General features: G+C 41.9%; 1 protein-coding gene across 8 annotated transcripts in view; it reads right to left on the reverse strand.

Moving 5' to 3' along the window:
• KCNMA1 (potassium calcium-activated channel subfamily M alpha 1) overlaps nucleotides 1–25032 on the reverse strand; it is a 747639-nt gene that overhangs the window by 157809 nt on the left and 564798 nt on the right. For all 8 annotated transcript variants that reach the window (XM_089897739.1, XM_030764574.2, XM_030764569.2 and 5 more), the window contains exon 15: nucleotides 5721–5830. In XM_089897739.1, the coding sequence (XP_089753865.1) occupies nucleotides 5721–5830 (110 nt within the window). The remainder of the gene's footprint in view (nucleotides 1–5720; nucleotides 5831–25032) is intronic.

Here is a 25032-nt window from a genome sequence, read left to right on the forward strand (position 1 = left end):
TTCAAATCCATCTTTTGTCCTAATCCCCTGAGCTGTAAAACCCGATACAGTTAAGCATTTATATTTTGCAAGTGATGACTGACTGACTGATCTGCTCACCATGAGATTCAGGACCTGGCACATGGCATTCTTGCAGTAGCCAAACCTGTGAACCTGTGGCTTCCTGCACTCCTCCTTCCCACCTCCCTCCTCTGCCCTCACTCCCCTACCCGGAGGCAGGTGGGTACAACCTCTCGTTTGCTAGTTCTCATAATAAAAACACTATCGCTGTTTCCCCCTGAAAACATCACATGTCAAAAGAACTCTGATTTTTCTCCTTCTCCCATCTAAAGTGGAAATCAACTTGTTCTCGTTGGAAAATCTCAGAGACCTGGGTGTTGAGAGAGTTCTCTGTGGCTCCCAGCCTCCTGGTTCCCTATCACTTACAAATCCCTCTTCCCTCTTTATTCCTTCTCTGAACCCAACCTCCACACAAGGTACAGCTCAAGTATCACCTCTTCCAGGAAGCCTCTCCTGGCCACCCCAGCCTGCAGGGAGCTCTCAGCATCTGTCCCCCGGCTGTGTGCATCCATCAAACACTCATCAATGGGCGCTCATCTCTCCCTGAGGATGGGTGTTACTTTCTTTCACCAGACTGCAAACTCTCAGAAGGCAGCAGCTGCAGGGAAACAGGATCTTTTCCTCGGCATTTGAAAGTATTGCTATTAATCTTTTAACGAGCATATATTTGATCACACCTAATTGCACCATGCCTGGCACACTGGCACAAATACCCCAAGCTCATTAAACAGCTAGCTGATTAACCGGCTGGTGACCGATGGCAGAATTTTCTAAAAGGTAAGAGTAAATAAAACGTGGAAATGTCACGATATATTTCTTTCTTTCTTGATGTTTATATTATATTCAGTGGGCAGAATAGAAGGGTGGTGGGAAGAGGATAGGCAGGAGAGGGGAAAAGGGCATTAGCTGGTACTGAGAGACAAGTTCCATCATTCCGATTTTAGAGTTGAGGAAACCGGGGTGAGCACTAAGCCCAAGGTCAGGCAGCTGGTAACTATCAAAAGAAGGAGGTAGGGGGCTTCCCTGGTGGCGCAGTGGTTGAGAGTCCGCCTGCAGATGCAGGGGACACGGGTTCGTGCCCCGGTCTGGGAAGATCCCACATGCCGCGGAGCAGCTGGGCCCGTGAGCCGTGGCCGCTGAGCCTGCGCTCCGCAACGGGAGAGGCCACAGCAGTGAGAGGCCCGCTTACCGCAAAAAAAAAAAGAAGGAGGTAGGCAGAAATCAACTATCTTGTCCCAAGTCACATATCCAGCAAGTGGGTTTGACCCCAAACCTTTGCGACTCCACAGCTCACACCACCTGACATCACACAGCATCCTACTACTTGAACCACTCAAAAACAGGACCCCTTCGTGGAAAACATAGCCTCATACCCCAGCCCCGGCCTCCTGCAGGCTTGGCTGGCACTGGCCATCTGCACCTTCCACAGTCAGCTACTGAGGAAGATGGGGTGTGGGAGGGAAAGGGAAGCGGGCGGTTTCCTGGTGTTCAGAGAACAATGGGTGGCACCCTCTCTTTCAGATCCCATAGCTCCTTTGCCTTGATCTTACTGCCACACAGACCAGGGGCAAGCCAGCTATGCAAAACCAAAGGGAGATGCTCAGGAGTTGCTGGCACTTAAAAGGAACACCCTAAGAGCATCCTGAGGAAGGTCCAGGACATACCCACTATGGTGTCCATCAAGGCCAAGAGGCATCTGGCTTGTTGCACCCTAAGTTGTCCTTCTCTGCATTTGGTGCTTAACTGTTCTCCCCACCCTGAAACTGCTTTTACGATCCCCAGCGGAAACCTGAATGAGAGCATTAAAGGGCTCAGTACCCCCACGTCTTTTTCCTATTCTGATTTGGATTAGACGTGGGGAGTGGGGAGAGCAGTCATCAGTCTGCCTGGCATGGTAGAGGGCAGACTCATTCCTATATCCACGGAGACTGCAGAATACCCTTCGTGAAGAAGGAGCAATGGAGAGGAAGTGCCCGCAAAGGCCCAAATCCTAACATTAGCTTGTAAGATGTGGCCCACCTACAATTCTATGATTTGGCAAAAATCAGAAACGTTCCAGTGACTGAGCCCGAAGTTGGAATAAGAAGTTACTCCAGCCTGTGGTGTGGAGAATGGGGTTGCTGGGGGTCCCCAGTCATCAGACTGAATCAGAATCACCCCCACTCACCTACAAAAAAAAATGCAGATTTGGGGGATCTACCCCAGATATTAGAATCTGGAGATGGAACCTAGAATCCTCTGTTTAATAAGCTCCGCAGGAGATTCTTAATTAGCCAGCCTTCATCTACCACATCCTCCAAGCTGTTCCCAACTGCATGAGGCCCCAGCATCGAAATCCTGTAACCTGTCTGCTAGGTGGCTTTGGAAGGGGACACCAATGTCCTCTGAGTCTCAGCGTCCTCCTTCATAAACCAGGGATGGTAACATTCACATAATCGTCACAGGATTTTTGTGAGGCTTCAGTTAGAAAATGTAAGTGAAATATTTAGAAATGATACTGCATTTTGTCTAAATTAGTTATTGCTTTTGGAACAAAGCTGCGTCTTCTGGTGATACACGCGTGAAGGCCAAAGGCTGGTGCAGAGAAGCTGGTGCAAGTCTTACCTGAGCCGGAGAAAGCGTCTCTCTGCTCGAAATTCTTAAAAAGCTCAACTTGGGGGCCTCCTGCCCCTCCTCTCTCTCCTCCTCCCACATCTGTTCTCTTGGGAAACGACCTCAGATTGCACCCGTTAATCCTGCCCCCTTAGCTTTTCACTGAATGACTCTCCCAGCTTCTGAAAAAACTCCCTGGTGATCCTACCCTGCAAGGGGGCACTCTGCCAGCCCAAGGGAAGAGCAAATTTATTTCTTTTCATGCTTCAAGACGTTACTGGCTGCATATTGTTTTAATGCCGTGCATAATTACAGAGACGGCGCTGAAAATCTGTATACTTTATCAGTGCTTTATTATACCCAGAATATTCTCCAACTCTTTTTCTTCTACGTGAACCAGCTGAAAATATATTTTGGCGTCCTTCATGTCATCTTGAAATTGAATAGCCAATTCTTACTGTAATGAAAATACTTATGCGCCAGCCTGGTGATATACAACCCTACACTCTAATTACGGCTGTGCTTTAATTAACCTGAATTGAAGAGTGTTATCATTAAACTGCTGGTAACTCTGAGTTATGGCTTTTCTTTAATTTAAAGTAGAAAACACAGATAATTAAGCCTCCAGATAATCAAATGCTTGAGGAGAGCTTCAATGTTTTGGGATGTTCCTAAATCTCATTAAGTGTCCTTTCTTTATTGATTATTCCTACCTCTGCTGTATCATTGTGTTAAACGAGTACTAGCAGTCAGTTGAACACATTCTCACTGACATCAGAAGTTTTTCATGATGGTATTTTGTTTTTTGTTTTTTGTCTTTGTATTCCGGAAGCTGTACCAAACAAACACCAAATTCTCTGACAACAAGGTATGTCTGAGGGATCTTCTCCTTCTCGGAACATGTTGTCAAGGGAAATATTTACAGACTAGTGTCCAGCTCTTGAGCCGGCTCCAAAGGGCAGAGAAGTTTCACACACCCAACGGGTCAGAGTTGGCAAACTCACACACATCGAGGGGGCCAGGCCCTGATGCAAATGCAAATCTGGCCAGTTTAAGACATCAGGGAGGGGAGGTCCTTCACTAAACCCCTCCTTACAGCACACTGGAGTCCCTTAGCATTCAGTAGAAATGCAAGTCCCGTGTTGGTTCATCAGATTTTCAAAAGAGGCCAGGAATCTAGTTTTTATGTGAAGAACCACCTTTCTGAAACATTGGCAACTAACTGTTAAGAAATGAAACACTGTGTAGGACAAATACGTGAGTCCAACTGACCCCACAGGTATCCCAGCTGGAACTTCTAGAGGGAGCGGTTCTAACCTTCCAGGTTAACACTCTTAAAATGAACTCACTCAGTTTCCAGAAGCAAAATAAGAGAAGCGATGGGAAAGCAGGAAGGGGGTGGGGGGAGGGACATGGACTAAGGGATTTGCAAGGCAGCACTCATGTTGACACCAATCAAGCCTAGGAGACTCAAAGACAAGGAAGGGGACGTCACATACTCCATTGCTAATGCCTGAGGTGCCACAGGACTCCTCCAGGCGTTGGCAGTTCTGCTGTGGGCTCAGACCACATCTACATCAGACCTGAGAGGCCTCAATTGTCTTTTCATATGACCAGCTTCTAATGTAAGTCCTGAATCCTCCTGGACTTTTTATCCTAGGCAGGCCACTCTCCAAGACAGAGAAAATCCCCTGGGACAGCCTCAGTGTTCCAGGACCCAGTGCCTCGGAATGGTTAACTCCTTTCTACGGCAGAATGAGAAATAGCTCTCAAAGAAAGGAACACATGGGAGTTACAATAGGGCATCCATTTTCGGAAAATAACTCCTTCGGAATCAATTACCTATGCCCTCTTCCAGTCCACTTAGCGTTTAAACTTTCGCTTCGAGACAGGGTGAGAAATCTCAGTAAACAGTCAAACCATTTTGGATTGCTTAGGGCCTGGGCCCAGGGGCAGGCAGGGTGCACCTGCTGTGCTCACTGACAGGTCACTGACAGGTAAACACCAAGCTACCAGGTGCCCTGGCCCCCCTCTGCTGTGCACAGAACAGCAAACTATGAGACAAAGGAACCCAAGGGCCCCCCAGGACTGTCCTCTTCAGGACGCCCTTTCCAGAAGGTGGGTTTGGTTTCCAGGCAGGTAGATAGCACAAGGGAAGAGCTCTTCTTCCTCAGCCCAGTGGGTTCCCAGGTTCCACTGTTTCTTCCCAGTTTTTATCAGTGAGACTGAGTTTACCAAATTCTTTGCTCAGTGTCAAAGTACAGGGCTTCGTGTTTCAGCATTCCCAGGGAGTCTGTGTTTTCATAAGGACAAAGCCCCTGTTTGACTTACATCTAACATCTGAGCTTCTAGGTGGGGAATCTGAGGCATCGTCCTGGTGGAAGTTTCTTGGGGTCTGGGACACCTGGAGCTCCTGACGTCATACCCCTTAAATGATCACCTGTTCTACCTCGAGGGGTCATGCAGGCTGGGGCTACCCCTTGCTCAAATCCATCTTGCTGAGCCAGTATAAGGAGATGCTAAGTCTTTTTATTGTTATAACATACCAGTTGTCCATCTCGGGGCTAAACCACTCAGGACTATTTCAAGGTCTCTCTGTGTACATCTGGTTCCACATTGCCTCAGGAAATAGTGAAAGCACTTTGAACAGTGGCTTCTCTGATGTCTTTATGATCTGACTTAATTGAAAGAGATTAAAATTTCTTTCATCAAGGTGCTAGCAAGATTTGGTTTTGCCCTGGTAAAATCAGAGGCATGGGTTCATGCTACCCTTCATACATGTGTCTACATCATAGGGGCATAATTCAAGATATGCAGGAAAACTGCAGTTCATAATTTAGGTCAAATGATGAATCCAAGCCTGAGATTCTCAGGACTGGAGGGAAAGGAGAGCCAGCAGAAATCCCCAAGGCAGGGGCCATATAATGACCCATCTTCCCCTTCATCACAGAAGGCTAAGCACAGGACACTGTCCCCACTGTGCTGGCCATAGGTGGGGTGCATTTCCTTCAAGAGACACGTTAAATGTTTTCTGAAAGCCGAAGAGCATATGGTTAATGGTCACTTACTCACAAACAGTAGGGAAGGACAGACCCACGAAGGCACTGGAGAGATATTCTGTGTACATTTCATTTGAGACTCCTTCCAAGTAGTATTTCTGCCATGTGTCTTCCTCAATCTAAGGGAGAAGAACACAGGAGAAGGGTTTAAGATAGGATAGTAAAAGGAAAGTGGGGTCACCCCATCTGGCAAACAAATGAATGCACTGGTTGTGTCATGGCGACCTTCCTGAACAACCAGGAACATACCCCATCACCACATGAAGTTTCCATGCCCCTAAACTCACAGACTAGACGGATGTCCCCTCTAAAGCACCACTTCTTCCTAAACCTGTATGACTTCCAAGAATGTGGAGGCATGGGCACTCATCCACAATTCATAAAAATTTTTGAGAGCAATTTTTAAATTGTTATCAAAATGTACAAAAGTGCGTACTCCTTTACACAATTCCATTTTAAGTATTCATAGCAAAGAAACGAGTAGATAAGTATACACATACACATGTACAAGAACATCCTTCTTGTTCTTAGAACAAGAAATTAGAAATAACCACAAATGGTAGGTTTATACCATGGAATACAGGGAAGCAATTAAAAGTTATGATGAAAATGTATATATTTTCACAGAGAAATTACCTTAAAAGGCACATTACTAAATAGTGTGTATAGTCTGATCCTATTTTTAAATACCCTATAATTATCTGAATGTCCGTAAAGCCGTAGAAAAATCTAGAAAGCTTTATACCAAAACAGTAACAGTTGTTATCTCTGAGATGTAGAATGACACTTTTTCTCTATAGATTTCTGTATTGTCTGAAGGCTTTTGCAGTGAGCATATATATATAACATGAAACAACATATCTATTTCTACTTTGGGGAAAAAGTAGATTTTTCCAACACCACCTTGAATATCACAAAAAGTAAAATGTAGGACTTCGCTGGTGGCGCAATGGTTAAGAATCCGCCTGCCAATGAAGGGGACATGGGTTCGAGCCCTGGTCCAGGAAGATCCCACATGCCGCGGAGCAACTAAGCCCGTGCGCCACAACTACTGAGCCTGCACTCTAGAGCCCGTGAGCCACAACTACTGAGCCTGTGTGCCACAGCTACTGAAGCCTGCGTGCCTAGAGCCTGTGCTCTGCAACAAGATAAGCCACTGCAACGAGAAGGCCATGCACTGCAACGAAGAGTAGCCCCTGCTTGCCGCAACTAGAGAAAGCCCGTGCGCAGCAACAAAGACCCAGTGCAGCCAAAAATAAATTTAAAAAATAAATAAATAAAATAAAATAATTAAAAAAAAAGTAAAATGTAGTTTCAGAAAGGTCTTAACCAAAATGTCATTAATATGTTTTTTTTTTGTTTTTTTTTGGTCGTAATTAATCAAGTTCAACTGGTTTTCCCAACAGCCCTCTTCACGCTAGGTATTTCTGGAAAGGTTTTACCTTAGAATCGACCATTTAAAAGTATAAATTGAAAACAACAAGAATGCTGAGCCCCTCTAGGAGCTTGGGGATGTCATGGATTCCCAAGGCAGGAAGACAGGCAGGCTGTGTGGTCCTTGGGTATCTGTAAGCTGCTGTCTCCCCAGTTCACTTCCACTGGAGGTTAGATAAGGGGGAGGATGAAAAGGAGCTTCCCAGTCAACTGGAAGTGGCTCTTAATAATGTCCTGTGCTGGTACTGAATTAAAAGGCATCTTGGGACTTCCCCGGTTGTCCAATGGTAAAGAATCCACCTACCAATGCGGGAGATGCGAGTTTGATCCCTGGTCAGGGAACTAACATCCCACCAGCTGCAGGGCAACTAAGCCCGCGCGCCACAACTACTGAGCCCGCGCCTCAACTAGGGAGCCTGGGTTTTGCAAACTATAGAGCCCACGCACTCTGGAGCCCTCATGCCACAACTACAGAGCCAACGCACTCTGGATCCTGAGCGCCACAACTAGAGAGAGAAAACCCGCATGCCACAACTAGAGAGAAGCCCATGTGCCACAACTAGAGAGAGAGGAGAAAAAAAAAAAACGCGCACGCTGCCAACTAGAGAAAAGCCCACACGCCACAACGGAGAACCCACATGCCGCAACTAAGACCAGACACAGCCAAAAACACAAAGGCATCTTGCTTATGACCCAATAGTCAGTTAACTGGGGGAAATGAAAGAGACTTGGAAACAGTGGGAAATGCACACCTACCATCTACTTGGTGATGTTCTGGAATACGAAAGCTAGGAATAATTTAGAAATAAATTGAATGCTCCCTGCTTCTATGCTATGTCTGCTTTGTGTCCTGGCTGGGTTATAAGATTATGTGGGTTAACCTCATTAGTTTGTGCTGCTTCTAACCTACTACCACACATTAGAAATGTGCTATGCAATACTGCTGGGTATGGGTTGTTCATCTAAAAAATTAGTCTTCCCCAGAGTGGGGTCTTTCAAAACAAAACGACTCAACCTTTTCTACTGCTAAACTTTATGATTTTAAAGATTAACTGCTATGTGTTTAGCTAAGCACAAAGTTTTTAATTTCCCCAACTCATAAGATTTCAACTTATTTTTTCAAATAAAAGATATTCTTGACTTCATAAACAAAGGTTATTAATTCCAACTAATTTGAAGAAAGCTTAGTCTGCATTAGTAAATAGTTTGAAATATATAATATTTGGGGCACTATGTTATCATAATTTTTTATTGGTAAATAGGATAGTATCTGAGGGACTGCCAATTATAAATCCTCATAGTTGAGTTTTATGGGCAAATAGTTTTCTTGAAGTAGAAGAATTCAGCCTATTCTTTTAGCAGGGACATTCCTTTTATAATATGTTGCTTATGTTGCCAATTTAAATATTCCACTTGGCTTTCAAAAATAATGAAAATATGAAGCTTTATCTCAATTGATTGTTGGTGCTATTCCTCAATTAATATGATTTTAATTTGGTTCTTTTAGTTATGGTCATTATTTTCATGCCTCTATGTTTTAATGGAACTACTCTTGAGACCAAATTTTATTGTAGGTTCATCACTAAACTTTTTAAAGTAGAAATAAATTCTTTTTAGGATACAAATATTATATTCATGTTTCTTTTGAATTTAGCATAAATTGTTCATTGATTTATTGATTCAGCAAATAATTTTTAGCATATTCTGTGTCTTATGAGCCATTCTAGTTACTGACTGAATTTTATTTAAACTGGAATTTATTTTCCCATATTTTTCTCTTTGCCAGAAAAAGCATCAGATATACCTGTCTAAGATATATCTGACGATATATATCTGACTTTTGCTGATTTTTTTCCACATTTCTTTTCCTGAAAGTTTGTGGCTGATCTGAAATGCTTCAGGACTAAAAGCCAAAAAACTCGGAAAAAAAAAATGAACAGAACTTTTCTGGAAAGCAAAATGCCTCTTCCATAGACATATGCAGATGCTCAGATGGTATGTATAATGCGAGATGCAGAAGTACTGAATGGACTGACTAAAAGCTGAGGAGTTTAAATTCATTGTTATAACCCTTTAAGATTTCTACATCTTTAACACAATTTCCCTATTGATAAGTTAACAAAATTTTCAGGTTCTCATAAACGTCCCCCCCCCACACACAAAAACTTACTGAAAATGATTTAAATGGTAAAATGGTAAATTTTGTTATATGTATTTTACCACAAGTAATTTTTTTTAAAAAAAAAATACGTATAATATAAGGAGAATCAGTAATTATAATTAACACTTACACCCTTTAATCCTTAAGGGCAAGAATGACAAGTTGTGGCAGAACAACGACAGGAACAGGTTATCACATCAGGAGAGTCAGGGATAGAGCACCCAGCCTTAAGACACTGTAATGTGTCACAAACTCAGACAACAGAACCTCAATCTTCATCCCGAGGCAAGCGCTTCAATTACCCCTTCTTATCAAAGTTTACCTAAGTCTCAAGCACGGCACCTTTCACTTATTTTGAAAAAAGCAAAAGCAAAACGCACATTCCTTTTAGTTTTGTTAGCCGTAATCAAATACATTCTTAGGGAAGGAAAAATTAGTATAAAATACAATATGTTGAGTTTAAAACACTTGACAGTGAACAAAGAGATCTAGAGACGGTAGAATGAGTTACTGTCATTGTAAGTCCCCTTTAATAGAGGCACAGAGAGGTTAAGTAACCCACTAAAGGTTACAAAGCCAATGAGTGGTACAAACAGGATTCAGAGTTCATACTGTTAACCACCCACCATATTATCTCTTGCTAGAGATTGACAAGGTAAATATATAGAGAAGCAGTGGTGCTAGGATTTTGGGGGGCTTGGAGGGTTTGCGGAATATAAGTACCTAAGAGGAAAAGCTCCTCAAGAACGCAAGATCTTAAACCCTGGAGCCCCTGACTTTGTGAGAAGTCCGTGAGAAGTAATACTGATTTTAAGTCGAGCTGAAAGGAGAGTTCAGACCTCCTCTCAGAGCACGACGGCATCATTTCCATTCTATAAAATGGAACCACCCCAGCCTACAACTTCTTGCCTAAAATAGTACATGCTGTTCTCCACGTTTGTGTTGTTGAAATATTTTTAACTGTAATGTGAATACACACTTCCCAGCAGAAAAGTGAAAGAATGGGACCAAGATGACTGAGGGAAAGGTGCCAAAATTAATTTGCCAGCCATTCAACCATCAGTCAAAGGCAAAGCATTTCCTGAGGCAGCAAGTTCTCCTCTGGCTGTCACATCAAACTCCCGCTGCTTCAGAAGAGCACCTAGCAAAGATGAGCAGGTGATGTGCTCTGGGTCCTTATTCATCAAACACTCGCAGATCTTCAGTGAGAAAAGAGATCTGAGCCGTGGGGCTCACTCGTCCACACTTCTCATGGTCTTATTTATCTGCCCTTCATTATCTAACTTTTCAACCAGTCTAGTTCAATCCCTTAAGTAAACAGTTGTACACCAATCTGGGGGCCGATGGCTCCACCACCAAAGGCACCATCAAACTGGAAACATCAGCCTTGGCTCTGGGGGAAGTAACACCTTCTTGCTCCCAGATTTTGCATGTGTTACTAACGGTGGGTCAGTAACGACACCTTTTATATTTTATGCTTTCTCTGATTAGGGTGAAACTGTGTTTCTCTAACGCTAACAGCCCAGTGCATGTGAAAAATCAACCATCCCAGCTGTGGTATGTTATAGTCACTGTGATTTCTGTTTCCAGCAGAGTCTGAATAACTGTGTTGATTACAGCCAAATAATTTTGCAGAAGTCCATCCCTACCTCCAGAGTCGTATAAATAATTCCAAAGACTATCATATACCAATCCTTATTTAACTGAAAACAAGTACATTGTTTTAATCCAAATATACGTTATGTTGTGCACATCAAATATAATGAACTAAGAGGAAATTATAAAAATCAATAACCATTATGTTAATAGTTGCAATAAGAAGAGATGAGTTGTAACATACATACCAGCATTGCCCAAAACTGGCAGTAGAAGACTATTTATTGTAATAGCAGGTATTTATTACATTCATGATTTTTAAAAAATCTATCCAAATTCTCAATATTCTTGCTCTAAAGGATGTATAGTTTTAAATCATAAGTCCTTAATTAGAATCAATTAGCTACATCTGAATGAATATTTATACATATAAATTACACAATACATTGTCACTGTCCTTTGTAATGTGACAGTCTAAAACAGAGCGCACTGACAGGAACTGGCCAACGTATCTGAGATTCCACAAAAACATATTTACGCCCACAAAAAACAGAGAACACCCACAGAACGTGTCAAGCTCTTAATTACAGTAATAAACATGGAATCAGCATTGATGGGCTCTAGGGTGATGAGCGTATGGGCTGGTCACTAAAATGAATGGGGTCCTTTATCCCCACCCCTCAAAGGCATGCTGTGCCACTGGGAAAAATCTGATTCAATGTTGCATCTAATCATTTCTTGCTGGAAAGAACAATGCTAAGGACAACTGATTGTTAAGAAGACTTTATCACTGACCCAGTTCCTGGATTCTCTCTCCTCCTTTATTTCCCTCTATGTTCCAATGTTAACAAACTTGCCGCAGTTTTTACCAGTGGGCATGCGGCTCTTTCTCCCTCTCTTCCTCGCCTCAACATAAACTCGTAGAATTAAAAAACAAAACGTTTGAGTCTTGCTAGCTTAGCTCCTCACGAGTGCCAGAACAGAGAAAGCCTCGCTGCACAGCTTTCTGGGGGGTGGAAGAAACTGGTGATAAAGTTGAAAACAAAGGAAAGAAACAGAAGAGATGCGAAACCAACAGTGATTTGCACCTTTTCAGAATATATCTCTTCTCTGTGCCAAATTGCATATCAACGCTGTCCTTCTTGGATGTGGACTCGGGTCGGCTGTCCTTCCGAGAACAGCACTGGATTTCAGGGACCCCATAACGATTTGGCATTCCACAATTATGGCCTATTTCAGATTGTACTTTCCAGAATGTGAGAACAGAACGAAAGGATCTCAGATTTTTCCAAAGGCTTTGGGACAATGTCAATTAAAACACATTATTTGGAATTTGATGGAACGCAAGATAACTGGTTGCTTCAGCACTGAACGAATAAATAAACAACTCCAGAGATTAATTCTGGGGTGGACTTCCACTGAATCTCTTAATCCCAGACTAGTGGGCTGCAGGCTATCAAATGAGATTTCTTCCATCAAGCATTATGAAAAAAACATCAGCCCACATGAAGTGTTCAGAGCGAGATCAACAGACCACACCACGTGCAAAAGAGTTAGCGGACAGGGTATTTTCCCCCCTGCTATGTTACCCCAACTTAGATTACTTCTGAAAACGCAGAATGCCAGAGGAACTGAAGTTAAAGGAAGGGTTAACAGAAAGAGTGATATGAGAACTTTTAAAAATAATTATCATTTATAAATTATTTCAGAAAGTGTGGCCTATGTGGCAGGAAATCGGTATTTTAATACGTAGGTAGGTTGTTCTACCCTTTTCTTTTTTTCCTCTCCAATGTAGAAAAGGTATTTATGCTTAAGTGTTGCCGGGCCTTTTTAAAGATGGGTCTATTCACTATCTATCCAAATAGGACTTTGGTTTTGCAATCTTGATAATAGTTAAGAACATCCTCACTTGTGCTTCAAATAATAAGGTTCTTAAAATACTACTAAAAATAATTCTCATCTGGGTAGGGCAAGCAGCAAGTAAGTGTTCTCAAGCAGACGCCTGCCAAGCAATCCTCAGGAGAACAATTCAGTCCCTGACAGGCAGGATTTTCCAGAACAGAGCTTCTCAACCCATTTGGGGTGAGAGACCAGGGTTTTACTTTTATTTCTAGTATCCATCGTTTTGCAGACTCAAACTCCTGCAAAATCTAACAGAAATGATTTCCAAAAAAAAAAATAGACAAGACATGCAAAATACAAGTTCAAAATTTCTATCATTAGATTCAACCAATATATAATTAATCTGGCAAATTGCTCTAAAAGTTCCTAAGCATTCCTCTCATTTTCTGTACTTGCCACTTCGTGGACGAGTAGCAAACAGTTCATGGCACCCATCCACAGACTGCATTTGCAGTTGTGCTGGTCCTACTCCAGCTTACAAACCTTACTTCTCACAATTTCCCCCAAACTCCAGTAAAGTAGGATTATCCCCAACTAAGATTTCCCAAAGTAGCCTTGACAGAACTTACTAACAGGTGTCACCTTGAACATAAGAGAGTGAAGAGAGAGTTCTATGGTGTCCCCATTAAAATATAGGTTTTTTGAAGGCAGAAAAACTCACCTGAGTCTCCAGAGTTTGGAACAGTGCATGGAACATAGCAGTAGCTCAATATTTGCTGAATGGATGAAACACATTTGGGAAGTGCTGGATTTCACAAAGCCAAACTGGGGAGTTTTTTAGTGCAACTCAAGAGTATTTCACATGTTACTATGAATTGTAAGTCTCCAAAGGGAAAACATGGTACTAAGTCACAGAATCCTTTATTTCAAGGATCAGCTCATGGAGACCAGCAAACTTCCTCCCTCTGATCTCCCCACCACTTCGTTTCCCTGATCCTACTGTCAGAAATCTCTCTGTGGCAATTTTCAGCTGTCAAGATCCAACTCTACCTATAAAGTTCCCATCGTATGCCACCTCGTCTGTGAGGACTTTCCTCCTCTCCCCCAATTGATGTGCTCTGCCCTGCCTTAATGGGAACACAAATCATGCCCACCTCTGGTGAGCTTGGGAGGGCTAAAAGAGATAATGGATAAAGAATGCTTAGAACATTCCCTGGTTGGCAGTATGCACTCAGTATGCGTTAGTTGTCATTAGCTACCGTCATAGTATCTGAGTCTTCTAACATCTGACAAGAACTATAATAAAGTGGAATTCTGGAACACGAGACCCTCCCTTAGGCATTCAACTTTGAATCTTCTAGAACAAGCAGCATACTACCTTATGAGGTGCTTATAAGAGGTGCTTAATTAATATTTGTTGAATTGAACTCAGCAAGACAAAACTGGAGAAAGAGACACAAAGAAACGAGCACAGTTTTTCCAGGCATCTAATCACAAGTCAGTGCTGATAACTTCATAGCATTTAGTGTTGACCATGAAAGGAACCAATTTCTGCCCCCCGAATGCTGAAAAATTCTGCATTCTTGGCATCTCATAGGGAACGTGTAGAGTCGGGTGATTTTTAAACTTCCCAGAACACTTCCTACTGAGCGGTACATTTCTGGGAAACTTTGTCATCACAGAACATCTTGGGCTACTTAGCAAGTCGCTTATGGTTTTCTAAATTCTAGATCCAATACCTTGGAGGCTTGAATTTGAAAGAAGGGACTCTCAGGAACTGGTGTATTTGCCAATCTAACAGAAGTCCTACCTCTTACTAGCTAGGAGTCCCACCGCACTCCCTGCAGAAAGGAGCCCCCTTTGCTCCGTCTCATGACTATGCTCTCTTTCCCATGTGACCTAGCCCTCTATCTTCTGGACTGCACTCTTTTGAATTCCAAGGTAGGGTCAAACAACAATTCAACAGGAAATAGACTGAGCCCAGCAAAGGCTGCATTTGGCAATTCCATTACTCCTAAATTCTAAAATTGAGACCCAAAACAACTGTTTGCTATTAACTAATTAAGAACTGGGAGAAAAAGAAAGGAGTTAGATAGAAAAGCATTTGAATCAGCCCGGGAATTATGAGGTTGCTTTTAATAAGACAAACCATTAGAGAATTACCTAAGCGTTTGCAAAATCTTCAATATTTTAGACAGTTTGGGGAGAATCCCACTGCATCCACTGAAGCTAACACAGGATAGTTTCTCACCAGTGGGCATGTCTAAGGCTGTGAGTCCAGTGCTCCCCAAACTCTGAAGAGCATGTAAATCACCCAAGGGTGTTAGTAAAATGTGCTTTCTGTAGTCCTGGGGTGGGGTCTAAGATTCTGCATTTCTAACAAGCTCCCAGGCAACAGAAATACTCCCCGAACATGGACCACACGTACAGTAGCAGAGGTGTTCCCAAAGAGAGTGAAGAACATGGAACAAGTATTCTCTCTGAGGACCAGAGAATCAATCGTGGCCCAAAGGATTTGAATAAGAGATGCAAAAGGATGCTTTCTACGAGCATCACTAACTATTGGAGTCAGTTACAGAGAAAGCCTGTAGATAATTAAGCACAAGATGGGTATCCCAGTGTTTGGGTTGCTGTGCTAATTAGTCTAAACAATATTTCAGGGATCCAGATTTATCTACCCAGTCTCTCTCCATTGATCCAATGACCCCAATAATAACTTAGTCTCCCCTTCAATGTGGGCTGTGTAAAGAGAGAACAATGACACAGCTATATTTAATTCAATTAAAGTTTCAGAAAATGGCTATTTGTATCCTTAATTTCTATTTAACTTTTCCATTTTAGGACACAGTGTTGAGTGTGAGGACAAAAATGTTGGCCAACTCAGTCCTGTTTTAGTGACAGCAGATTCTGAATACTTATGTCTCGTATCGCTGTACGATACGGCCTAACAAAGTTGAGCCAAAGAGACTAGATTTCATTTCAGAGCAAAGGGTTTCAGCCATCAACTTTTGCTTTTCGGCTGAACAGAGCCATTCAAGCCGCGAGCATAAATTCTGCTAGTTTTAGGTATCAGGGTGATTGGGAAGCCAAACGGGTTGTGAGCCAGGTACCCAAGGTAGAGGCACCTGCTTTATTGTGTATTTGCTGTTACCTGGAAAAATCTCTTGCCAGCTAGAGAATATTTTCACAGGAAGTTAGAAGTGACTTGAGATTCCCCTCTGTGGCTTCCTGGAGTGGATTTTAGGCCTCATCAAAATGACATTTGGTTCAGAGACTGAAAGGGGACAGCTTATAAACTGCTGAGGTATTTAGCTGGCCTTAGCAGTTTCTGTTTAAGAGGGGCCATGATCCTGAGTGCAGCAGCAATGTAGGAAGTACCAAAGCACATGCAGCCTCTGGGTTCAACTCCCAGCCTCACTGAACGTCCCTGGGCCAGTTGTATAACCTCTCCAAGCCTCAATCCCCTCACCTGCAAAATGAGAGCGACAACAGTACCTACTTCCTAGGAAGACAGGTGAAATGAGGTGATCCATGTAAAACACCTAACATAGTGCCTGGCAAATACCTAATGTTTTCTGAGTGCTTCCTATGTGATAGGTGCTTTGGCGGCTTAATCATACTAAAAGATGGTACTTACTGAGTGTGTACCCTGGAGATGTTCTAGAAATGCTCTATCATAAATAATGAGCGTTGGTGATGGCGATGGTGATGGAGATTATGAAGACATCTCTACTACTCGCACAAGGGAACACAGCCAGTTAGACGTTGGGCCAGTGATTCATGGCTTCCTATTGCTTAGTTGCTACTGGAAAAACCTGGAACATCACTAATCAACAAATGATCCTCTGGACTGAGGAGAAAAACTAAGTACCTTGAGTTTATCCCCAAAAGACAGCAGTGTTCCCTGGAGGTCCTCCCTCCCCCTCCCCTTCCCTAGTGGCCAGCAAGTTCACTCTGAATAGATAGGATGATAAGAGAGAAGTTAGGTATTTGGAGGAACTGTCTCCCCAAATAGGAGAAAGGTCATACGTGGATATAAAGACCCAGCCTGGTCTCCTGAAAGGAGCCCTGAGACAAAACGACTCTGATGTGTAGACTGGATTAGCTACTTCCAATTTCTGGGCTTGACTCTTGCCTACATCCTTCCAGTGGAGACTTACTAGATTCTACTTTCATCTTCCATCCTCCCTCCTAGCAAATGGCTTTCCTCTTTGTTTGCCAGGTATCAGTTCAGACTGATTCTGAACTGATAACCCGGCATATCCTTGGTCCACCAGAAAGGCATGCTAATACTCTGATGCTTGTTCAAACATTATTTTTAAGAGTACTTGTTTAACTTGTATTTGGAGTAGAGGCTGAGTACTGGGTGGGGATAAAAGAGAGAAGAATGACCACAGGTCAGAGCCCTCTACTGCCCTCAGCAATTCAATCCTGGCCCCAATTTTGCATACTCCCCTCAGCAAAAGAAAAGCCTTGCAATTAAGTGGATGCGACTTTTTAGAAGGCTAATTAGAAAATATCTGTTGTTACTTGAACGTGGAGTAACATGTTCAAGGGAACTCATTCCTCCTATCCCCAAGAGTTCCCCTAAGTATTCCTTCCAACCACAAACTGTATGCCTCCTGAGAAGAGTTCTGGAAGGCACATTTCCTCCTTCTTGTTGCATTTCTTGGAAGATTTTAGCCCTTGTTATAGTGCAGTATTCCCAGAAAATTGCCAGGATGGTATCCTACAGTTGGTTTAAGATGAGAAGAAAGAGAAGACGCGTGATAATCCTGCTTGGTCAAGGAGAGGTCTCTCTGTTCCTGTGCCCATTGGTTCTATGAGCAAGTTCAAGTCCACAGTACATATCAGTCCTCCAGGCAGGACCCGGGAGGTCACTACACTCTCTGAGTTCTCCACAGGTAACACAGCCCAGCACACAGCCATTCTCCTTCCAGGCACTGCCACTGCAGGGCTCTGTCCTGGGCAGGGCTGCACTTGCTGGCTGGACATTCATTATGTATGGAAAAGAATAGCCAGCAGATCTCCACTCACTGAGAGGCCTGGGAAAAGCCAGACAGGTGCATCCAGGTTTCACCTGTACATGCAGGTAAAATCTTCTAGCCGTGGGGGTAAGGGACAGGAAGGTTGAGGGACCCAGTGTCACTTAGGCTGATGAACAATGCTGCTGCCCTAGAAAATGTACTCAGGCAGAAGATTCTACTAATTCTGCATCTCACCACAGAGTTCCAGGGACCTCCCCCAATATCAGTCATTTACAAAGATTTTGGCAACACGAAATTATAAGCAGTGTAGGGAGGGATGTCTTTACACCGCCCTAGACGGTGGCTTTAGATTAGGTTCATCCCTCTGTGTTCTCCCATCAGTGACCCAATCCTAATCCAGTGTCAGATCTCATCACAAATAGAAACCCAAACAGTACCGCCAACCCCTAAGGAATAAGAAGGGGGTGACGTACCGTCATGTACTGGTTATCTTTCCAACAATCTGCTAGGCTCTTCCACTTTTTACTGTGGGTGGATATGAAGCTCAGAAAGCTTGGGCAAGCAGTGCGAGGTCTTACAACAAATCACGTCCTAATTCAGAGGCTTACAACACACCCCCAACCCCAGCCTTCCGCCCACTGCACGGCTTCACAACTCCCCTCACACTTCACGAGTGAGGAAGAACAGGAAGGGTGAGGCTGTGCTGGCACATCTGAATAACATAGTGTTCCATGGATATATCTGGACAGGGGGACACCATCCAAGATCTTTGGATGATCAAGTCTAATACCTAATCCAAATTCTGAGAGAGGTACCAAGTATTCCTCTTTCACTCATTTTTTCCTCACTAGTCCATTTAAGGGGAAGAAAAAATACCCAACCATTAAAATAAATGGCCTTCTCACTGCCAAACTTTAGCTGAAACAGGAAACCAATAGAAACTCCTTAAGAAATGATACTTATTTTGTCAGTCTAGGAAAAAAAGGAGAAACTAATTAAATCCATTGTCCTAAAAAGCAACACCATAAATATGGAGGCTAGGCATAAACATAGACTTCTCTTTGCAGACTGACCACAACAAAGAGCTTCTGCACCCCAAGGTCAGTGGGCATAGAGCTGTACGTTAGTTTTTGGTGGGCAGAGATACTCTACCTGCTGACACGGTATGGGGGAAAGGGAGGAAGTGATATCTCTCACTTATATAATGTCAGTTAATTCCATCCGCTTCCCAGCCTACCTCCCATCCCCTAGTGTACACAAAACACAGCATCAAGGCAGGCAGGACACCTGTATTTCTTAGTACTTGAAACCCTAATCAGTGGGCCTGCATCACTCTCGCTACCGTGGGATACATGTGGTAGCTGCTAAAAGCTACAAAAATTACACCCGGTTGAAAGGTTTTATTGCATGCCATTTTTCAAGATGGCAGATGGATGCCTAAAATTGATCTCAGCGTCATTTTACAGGTGTCCCAAAGTTTCTCTAAATCAGCCAAATGAGTCTGAAGTGGAAACAGCCGCCTCCCATTGTTCTACCAGGAGATGCGCAGGATTCCACAGTAATGCAGCTTGCCAGGTTATGGTATTCATAGTCTCTGATGAAAAGGTACTCACCCCAAAGAGAGTGATTACTGAATACACTAAAAGGACGTGATGATAACACTGCCTCAGAGGCAATATTCTCCCTGGTCCAGCTATAAGGGACAAACGTAGAATATGGTTTCTAAAGTGATATCTGGTTTTCGGGCTCTGGATAAAATAGAATAAGGACACTCCACCCTGTGTCTTTCCTCGATTGCATCCATTAAACCTGGACAAAATGCATGGAGCAGCTATTTGAAGTCTCTGAGACAAACAGTAGCAAATAGATTAGGGAAAATGACCAGAATTGGAAGTCCCACCAAATCAGCAGTGAGTTTACCATTGTTTTTGCTCTGGTATCCTCTAACCTGACTTTGAGGAAGCCCAGAACCTGTAAATGAAGACAAGAATGTGGAAAGACAAAGCCCCAAGAGAAGCGCTCATTCTGCCTCAAAGACCGGTAGAGGCAATTCCTAACACTCAGAGAGAATGGGGACGTCACGGTTTGGGTTCTTTTTGCTTTTCTTCTCTTTTCTTGCATCTCCACCCCTAAGACACCCAGTGCCGGCAGCAGCAGCAGTGGCAATGGGAGATAAAAGGAGGCAGGAGAAACTTTTCTGGCAAGAGGGTCTGAGGTCCAAAGATAGTGAGGCAAAGCCCTACTGTTTTTTGTCTCTCTTCGTCCTCCCACTGGTTTGCCCAGGTGAGGACACAGTAGCAGAAAGTGTATAACAAACCAGGGTAGCTAAAGCCCCAGCTTTCTGGTCAGAGGATGAAAAGGAAAACTCCATGGAAGCTCAAATTCCCCTGGAGATCACAGAGAAAGAGGACTTAAGAAGGGAGTCCCTTACAATTACTTATGAACTCCTGGGCTCACCCTGAGCTGTGCAAGGATGAAACTGACCCTACACAGCATATATAGATTTTGAGGACTAAAGCATAATATGAACTATCACCCAGTTTGAGACTGATGTGGGACAGGTCCAAACAGCACTGCCAATGTTTTGAAAATTCAACTCATATTGGAATTACAACCCATAGAAGCTTGGCCACAATTTCAGTCTAAAGTAAAACAGGTCATTACATGCCACAATAAAATTATCAGTGTGTTTGCAAGTTTTAAACAAGACCCAGAATTTCATAATAACAAAACAAAGTGTCGAGAATACAATAAAAAAAGTACTTGGCATATGAATAACTAAAAAAAAGAATCTCAACTTGCATCCAATGCCTACATGGCACAAATATTAGAATTATCCAACAAGAGCCTAAAGGAGCTATTATAAAATGTTCCAATAACTAAGAGAGAACACTTTTGTAAAGAATTAAAAGACAGAAAGCCTTAGTAAAGAAACAAGATAAAAATAATTATGTGAAAATTCTAGAATTGAAAAATATAATAACTAGCACACTCAGGGGACAGGCTCAATAACAGGATGGAGATGAAAAAGGGAAGAAGCAATAAACCTGAAGCTAGATCAATATAAATTGTACAAGTTGAACAACAAAGAAAAAATATTGAAAAAAAATGAATAGAGCCTCAGGGCCCTGTGGTATATTCAAAAGTCCCACATTTGTGTCATAGGAATTCCAGAAGGAGAGGAGAAAGAGTATGGTACAGAAAATATATATGAGGAAATAATGAATAGAAACTTCCCAAATTCTATCAAAGACAAACCTAGAGATTCAAGAATCTCAGGCCCAGCAGAATAAACCCAAAGAAATAATGCTTAAACTCAGGGTAATCAGATGAGAGAAAACTAAAGTCAAAAAGAAAATCTTGAAAGTAACCAGAGAAAAGTGACTCATTACTTATAGGTTAAAAATTCAAATGACTATAGATTTCTCACCTGAAACAATGGAGGCAGGAAGGAAGTGAAACAACATACTTAAAGTCCTGAAAGAGAAGATTAGTCAACCCAGAATTCTGTACCCACCAAAAATGTCCTTCAGGAATGAAGATGAAATAAAGACATTCTCAGATGAAGGAAAATTGTATTTGTTGCCAACAGACTGATCTAAAGGAATTGCTAAAGGAAGTTGTTCAGACAGAATGGAAATGATTCCAAGTGGAAAGATGGAACATCAGGAATGAAGAGAGAACAACAGAGATGGGAAATATCAGAATAAATATAAAAGACTATACTTCTCTTGAGTTCTTTAAAATACGTTTGATGACGGAAAAGAAAAAGTTATAGCATTGCCTGATGGCGTTTTCAACAACACAAGTATAACAAAAAATGGGGAGGGTAAAGAGACCTATAGGATTACACTGGTGAATCACTGAATCTAAGTAGACTTGGAAAGTTAAGTAGGTACATGACAATCCCAAGGGCAATCAGTTAAAAGACTACATAAAGTTATATAATAAGAAACACTGTAAATGAAATGAAATCTAAAAATATTCAAAATAACCCAAAAGAAGAAAATAAAGAGGAAAGAGGAGAACTAAAACAGAAAATCGACAGAAAACAAATATTAGATATAATCCAAACATATCTATAATTACATTTTATATAAATGGTCTAGTACACCTTTTTTTTTTTTTTTTTTTTTGTGGTACGCGGGCCTCTCACTGTTGTGGCCTCTCCCGTTGCGGACCACAGGCTCCAGACGCACAGGCTCAGTGGCCATGGCTCACGGGCCCAGCCGCTCCGTGGCATGTGGGATCTTCCCAGACCGGGGCACGAACCCGTGTCCCCTGAATCTGCAGGCGGACTCTCAACCACTGCGCCACCAGGGAATCCCCTAGTATACCTTTTAACGAATGGAGATTCACAGAATAATTTTTTTAATTGACCCAACTATAAGCTGGCTATAAGGAAATCACTTAGAATTTAAAGATATATTTTTAGTTTGGTTCAAACAAAAAAATCATGAGAATACATTTTTTTCATGAAAACACTAATCAAAAGAAATATTGGGGCTTCCCTGGTGGCACAGTGGTTGAGAGTCTGCCTGCCGATGCAGGGGACACGGGTTTGTGCCCCGGTCCGGGAAGATCCCACATGCCAAGGAGCGGCTGGGCCCGTGAGCCATGGCCGCTGAGCCTTCGCGTCTGGAGCCTGTGCTCCGCAACGGGAGAGGCCACAACAGTGAGAGGCCCGCGTACCGCAAAAAAAAAAAAAAAAAAAAAAAAAAAAGAAATATTGAGTGGGTCTATTAAATCAGATCTGAAGTCTTCCAGATTTAAGAACAAAGAAAATTGCCAAGGATATTAGGGGCAATATATAATGACAAAAAGTTCAGTTCATCAAGAAAATGCAACAATCCAAACATATATTCCTCAGCAGAGTTTCAAAATTCACAAAGCAAAATTTGATAGAACTAAAATAAACAAATCCATAATTATAGCTGGAGACTCAGCACTCATCTCATTGTAATGGGTAGAACCAGTAGACATAAAATCAGCAAGGGCACAGAACTGAACACCATCCACCAACTGGCCCTAATGAACATTTATAAGACACTCTACCCAACAATATATCAGGATATATATTCTTTTTAAGCTCCCATGGAACATTCACCAAGATAGATTGTATAGAACACACTAACAGGGCTTCCCTGGTGGCGCAGTGGTTAAGAATCCGCCTGCCAATGCAGGGGACATGGGTTCTGCCCCTGGTACGGGAAGATCCCACATGCTGCGGAGCAACTAAACCCGTGTGCCACAACTACTGAGCCTGTGCTCTAGAGCCCATGCTCTGCAACAAGCCACCACAATGACAAGCCCGTGCACCGCAATGACAAGCCCACACACCGCAACAAAGAGTAGCCCCCGCTCGCCGCAACTAGAGAAAAGCCCATGTGCAGCAACAAAGACCTAATGCATCCAAAAATAAAATAAATAAAATTAAAACACACTAACAAATTTAAAAGAAGTGAAATCATACAAAGTAGGTTCTCTTACCATAATGGAATCAGACCATGAATAAATAATAGAAATATAAGAGGAATATCTCTAAATACTTGGAAATTAAGCAACACACATTCAAATAACCCATGGGTCAAAGAAGAAGTCTCAAATGGAATTATAAAACATTTTTAACTAAATGAAAGAGAAAATACAACATTTTAAAAATTGTGGAATGCACCTAAAGCAGTGCTTAGAAGGAAATATATAGCATTAGATGCTTATATTAGAAAAGTATCAAATCAATAACCTAAGCTTCATTTAAGCTGGAAGAGTAAAATAAACCCAAAGTAAGCAGAAAAAAAACAGAAAAATAAAGAAAATAATGCCACCAAAAAACTTTGAAAAGATCAGCAGAATTGACATGTATAAGACTGACAAAAAAATGAAAAAAAAAAGGAAGGGAGGGAGGGAGACACAAATCAAAAAATCAAGGATGAGAGAGAGGTTATCATTACAGACCCTGCAGACATTAGATAGGCAATAATAGAAAACTACAAACAACTTACATACATCAATTGAACAACTCAAATAAATTAGACTAATTCCTAAATTTTTCAAAAACCTCAAACTGCGGCAACTCACTCAGGATTAAATAAATAACCTAAATAGACTCACAGCTATTAAAGAAATTAAATTAGTCTTTAAAAACCTTTGGGAAAATAAATTGAGGCCCAGATCATTTCACTAGTGAATTCTACTAAACATTTAAGGAAAATATAAAACCAATTCTACACAATCACTTCCAGAAAATAGAAGGGAAAGACTTCCCAACTCATTTTATGAAGTCAACTTTACCCTGATACTAAAGCCAGACAAAGACAGTGTAAGAAATCTATAGAACAATATCTACTCACAAACACAGACATAAAAAATCTTCACAAACATATCAGCAAATCAAATCTATATATCTACCTATAAATATATATATATATATATATATATATATATATAGAGAGAGAGAGAGAGAGAGAGAGAGAGAGAGAGAGAGAGAGAGGGAGAGAGAGGGAGAAATAGATATAGATATAAATAAATCACACTATGACCAAGTGGGGTCTATCTTGGAATGCACAGTGGCTGGTTCAATATTCTCAAATCAGTCAGTGTAATCCACCATATTAACAGTGTAAAGAACAAAAACAACATGATTATATGAATTGATGCAGAAAAAGCATTTGGCAAAACTCAAAATCCATTCACAATAAAAACTCTCATCAAATTGTTAATAGAAAAGAACTTCCTCAACCTCAGAAGAAGAACATCTACAGAACACCTACAACTAACATTATACTTCATGGTGAAACAATGAATATTTTCCCCCTAAGAGTAGGAATAAATCAAAGATGTCCACTCTCACTCCACGTATTCCATATCCTGGAAGAAGTGCTAGCCAGTGTAACGGAGTTAAGGATTCAAGGTCAACATAGAAAAATAATGTGCGTTTCTACATACCACCAGTGAACAATTGGAAACTGAAGTTTTAGAAAATGCCACTTACAATATCTCCCCCAAAATGTAATACTTATGTATAAATCTAACAAAAATGTACAGAATCCGTTTGCTGAAAACCACAAAACACTGATGAAAGAAGTTAAAGATTATCTAATAAATGGAGAGACCGCGTTCATGGGTTGGAATCCATGTTCATGGATGCCAATGCTCCCCCAAGTTGGTCTATGGGTTTAACACGTTTCAATCAAAAGAGCAGTAGGAGTTTTTGTAGGTATAGAAAAGTTGATCCTAAAATGTATATGAAAAGGCAACAACACTAGAATAGCCAAAGCAACTTTGAAAAAGAACACATTTG

The sequence above is a fragment of the Delphinapterus leucas genome, chromosome 16 (assembly GCF_059928025.1).
Source record: "Delphinapterus leucas isolate spDelLeu-1000000601 "Yukka" chromosome 16, BTC_Dleu_Yukka2, whole genome shotgun sequence".
Lineage (NCBI taxonomy): Eukaryota > Metazoa > Chordata > Mammalia > Artiodactyla > Monodontidae > Delphinapterus > Delphinapterus leucas.